The sequence below is a fragment of the Heptranchias perlo genome, unplaced genomic scaffold (assembly GCF_035084215.1).
Source record: "Heptranchias perlo isolate sHepPer1 unplaced genomic scaffold, sHepPer1.hap1 HAP1_SCAFFOLD_59, whole genome shotgun sequence".
Classification (NCBI taxonomy): domain Eukaryota; kingdom Metazoa; phylum Chordata; class Chondrichthyes; order Hexanchiformes; family Hexanchidae; genus Heptranchias; species Heptranchias perlo.
Window position 1 is genome coordinate 5872171 of NW_027139612.1, and position 4004 is coordinate 5876174.

The 4004-nt window shown below is 59.0% G+C and overlaps 1 protein-coding gene across 1 annotated transcript; it reads right to left on the reverse strand.

Annotated features, from left to right (window-relative positions):
* Window positions 1–596: 596 nt before the first annotated feature.
* LOC137316347 (keratin-associated protein 9-2-like) lies at window positions 597–1160 on the reverse strand. Its single transcript, XM_067980413.1, has 2 exons — window positions 873–1160; window positions 597–770 (listed from the first exon to the last, which is right to left on the reverse strand). The coding sequence occupies exons 1-2, from the start codon at window positions 1158–1160 to the stop codon at window positions 597–599; spliced, it is 462 nt and encodes a 153-aa protein (XP_067836514.1).
* Between the last annotated feature and the right edge of the window lie 2844 nt (window positions 1161–4004).

Sequence of the window (4004 nt, forward strand, 5' to 3'; positions counted from 1 at the left end):
GGCACACGTGTTTGCGTCCGCACATCTGCGGGCACACGTGTTTTCGTCAGCACATCTGCGGGCAGACGTGATTGCGTCCGAACATCTGCGGGCTCACGTGTTTGCGTCCGGACATCTGCGGGCACACTTGTTGGCATCCGCACATCTGTACACACGTGTTTGCGTCCGCACATCTGCACTCACATTTGTTTGCGTCCGCAGATCTGCACGCACACATGCTTGCATCCGTATATCTGCAGGCACACGTTTTTGCGTCCGCAGACCTGCACGCACACGTGTTTGCGTCCGCACATCTGCCAGTACACGTGATTGCGTCCGCACATCTGCGGGCTTTACGTGTTTGCGTCCGCACATCTGCGGGCACACGTGTTTGCGTCCGCACATCTGCGGGCACACGTGTTTGCGTCTTCACATCTGCTAGCACACGTGTTTGCGTCCGCACATCTGCGGGCACGCGTGTTTGCATCCGCACATCTGCCGGCAGACGTGTTTGCGTCCTCACATCTGCGGGCGCACGTGTTTGCGTCCGGACATCTGCGGGCACAGGTGGTGCACCGCACATCTGCATTCACACGTGGTGCACCTCACATCTGCATTCACACGTGTTTGAGTCCGCACATCTGCGGGCACACGTGTTTGCGTCGGCACAACTGCGGGCACACGTGATTGCGTCCGCATATCTGAGGGCACACGTGTTTGCGTCCGCACATCCGCGGGCACACGTGTTTGCGTCCACACGTCCGCAGGCACACGTGTTTGCGTCCGCAGATCTGTACGCACACGTGTTTGCGTCCTCACATCTGCGGGCACACATGTTTGCGTCCGCACATCTGCAGGCACACGTGTTCGCGTTCGCACATCTGCAGTCACACATGTTTGCGTCCGCAGATCTGCACGCACACGTGCTTGCGTCCGCACATCTGCGGGCCCACGTGTATGTATCCGCACATCTGCTGGCACACGTGTTTGCGTCCGCACATCTGCGGGCACACGTGTATGTATCCGCACATCTGCTGGCACACGTGTTTGCGTCCGCACATCTGTGGGCAATTGTGTTTGCGTCCGCACATCTGATTGTACACGTGTTTCCGTTCGCACATCTGCGGGCACACGTGTTTGCGTACGCACATCTGCGGGCACACGTGTTTGCGTCCGCACATCTGCGGGCACCCGTGTTTGCGTCGGCACATCTGCGGGCACCCGTGTTTGCGTCCGCACATCTGCGGGCACAAGTTTTTGCGTCCGCACATCTGCGGGCACACGGTTTTACGTCCGCACGTCTGCAGGCACACATTTTTGCGTCGGCAGATCTGCACGCACACGTGTTTGCGTCCTCACTTCTGCGGGCACACGTGTTTGCGTCCGCACATCTGCGGGCACACGTGTTTCCATCAGCACATCTGCGGGCAGACGTGATTGCGTCCGCTCATCTGCGGGTACACGTGTTTGCGTCCGCACATCTGCGGGCCCACGTGATTGCGTCCGCACATCTGCTGGCACACGTGTTTGCGTCCGCACATCTGCAGGCACACATGTTTGCGTCCGCACATCTGCGGGCACACGTGTTTGCGTCCGCACGTCTGCAGGCATACGTGTTTCCGTCCGCAGATCTGAACGCACAAGTGTTTTCATCCTCACATCTGCGGGCACACGTGTTTGCGTCCGCACATCTGCGGGCACACGTGGTGCGTCCGCACATCTGCATTCACACGTGTTTTAGTCCGCACATCTGCGGGCACACGTTTTTGCGTCGGCACAACTGCGGGCACACGTGATTGCGTCCGCATATCTGAGGGCACACGTGTTTGCGTCCGCACATCCGCGGGCACACGTGTTTGCGTGCACACATCCACAGGCACACGTGTTTGCGTCCGCAGATCTGCACGCACACGTGTTTGCGTCCTCACATCTGCGGGCACACATGTTTGCGTCTGCACATCTGCAGGCACACGTGGTCGCGTTCGCACATCTGCAGTCACACGTGTTTGTGTACGCAGATCTGAACGCACACGAGCTTGCGTCCGCACATCTGCGGGCCCACGTGTATGCATCCGCACATCTGCTGGCACACGTGTTTGCGTCCGCACATCTGCGGGCACACGTGTTTGCGTCCGCACATCTGCGGGCACACGTGTTTGCATCCACATATCTGAACGCACAGGTTTTTGCATCCGCACATCTGCGGGCACACGTGTTTGCGTCCGCAGATCTGTGGGCAATTGTGTTTGCGTCCGCACATCTGATTGCACACGTGTTTCCGTTCGCACATCTGCGGGCACACGTGTTTGCGTACGCACATCTGCGGGCATACGTGTTTGCGTCCGCTCAACTGCGGGCACCCGCGTTTGCGTCGGCACATCTGCGGGCACCCGTGTTTGCGTCCGCACATCTGCGGGCACAAGTTTTTGCGTCCGCACATCTGCGGGCACAAGTTTTTGCGTCCGCACATCTGCGGGCACACGTTTTTACGTCCGCACGTCTGCAGGCACACATTTTTGCGTCGGCAGATCTGCACGCACACGTGTTTGCATCCGCACATCTGCAGGCACACGTGTTTGCGTCCGCACATCTGCGGGCACACTTGTTGGCATCCGCACATCTGTACACACGTGTTTGCGTCCGCACATCTGCACTCACACTTGTTTGCGTCCGCAGATCTGAACGCACACATGCTTGCATCCGTATATCTGCAGGCACACGTTTTTGCGTCCGCAGACCTGCACGGACACGTGTTTGCGTCCGCACATCTGCGGGCACACGTGTTTGCGTCCGCACATCTGCGGGTACACGTGATTGCGTCCGCACATCTGCGGGTTTTACGTGTTTGCGTCCGCACATCTGCGGGCACACCTGTTTTCGTCCGCACATCTGCGAGCACATGTGCTGCGTCCGCAAATCTGATTGCACACGTGCTTGCGTCCGCACATCTGCGGGCACACGTGATTGCGTCCGCACATCTGCGGGTACACATGTTTGCGTCCGCACATCTGCGGGCACCCGTGATTGCGTCGGCACATCTGCGGGCTCACGTGTTTGCGTCCGCACATCTGCGGGCACACGTGTATGCGTCCGCACATCTGCGGGCAAACGTGTTTGCGTCCGCACGTCCGCAGGCGCACGTGTTTGCGTCCGCAGATCTGCACGCACACGGGTTTGCGTCCTCACATCTGCGGGCACACGAGTTTGCGTCCGCAAATCTGCAGGCACACGTGTTCGCACATCTGCGGGCCCACGTGTATGCGTCCGCACATCTGCTGGCACACGTGTTTGCGTCCGCAGATCTGCACGCACAAGTGTTTGCGTCCGCACAACTGTGGGCACACGTGTTTGCGTCCGCAGATCTGCACGCACATGTGCTTGCGTCCGCAAATCTGCAGGCACACGTATTTCCGTCCGCACATCTGCGGGCAGACTTGATTGCGTCCGCACATCTGCGGGCAAACGTGTTTGCGTCCGCACATCTGCACTCACACTTGTTTGCGTCCGCGCATCTGCGAGTACACGTGATTGCGTCCGTACATCTGCGGGCTTTACGTGTTTGCGTCCGCACATCTGCAGGCACACGTGTTTGCGTCCGCACATCTGCTGGCACACGTGTTTGCGTCTGCACATCTGCGGGCACTAGTGTTTGTGTCCGCACATCTGCAGGCACACGTGTTTGCGTCCGCAGATCTGAACGCACAAGTGTTTTCGTCCTCACATCTGCGGGCACACGTGTTTGCGTCCGCACATCTGCGGGCAAGAGTGTTTGCGTCCGCACGTCTGCAGGCATACGTGTTTCCGTCCGCAGATCTGAACGCACAAGTGTTTTCGTCCTCACATCTGCGGGCACACGTGTTTGCGTCCGCACATCTGCGGGCACACGTGGTGCGTCGGCACATCTGCATTCACACGTGATTGAGTCCGCACATCTGCGGGCACACGTGTTTGCGTCGGCACAACTGCGGGCACACGTGATTGCGTCCGCATATCTGAGGGCACACGTGTTTGCGTCCGCACATCCG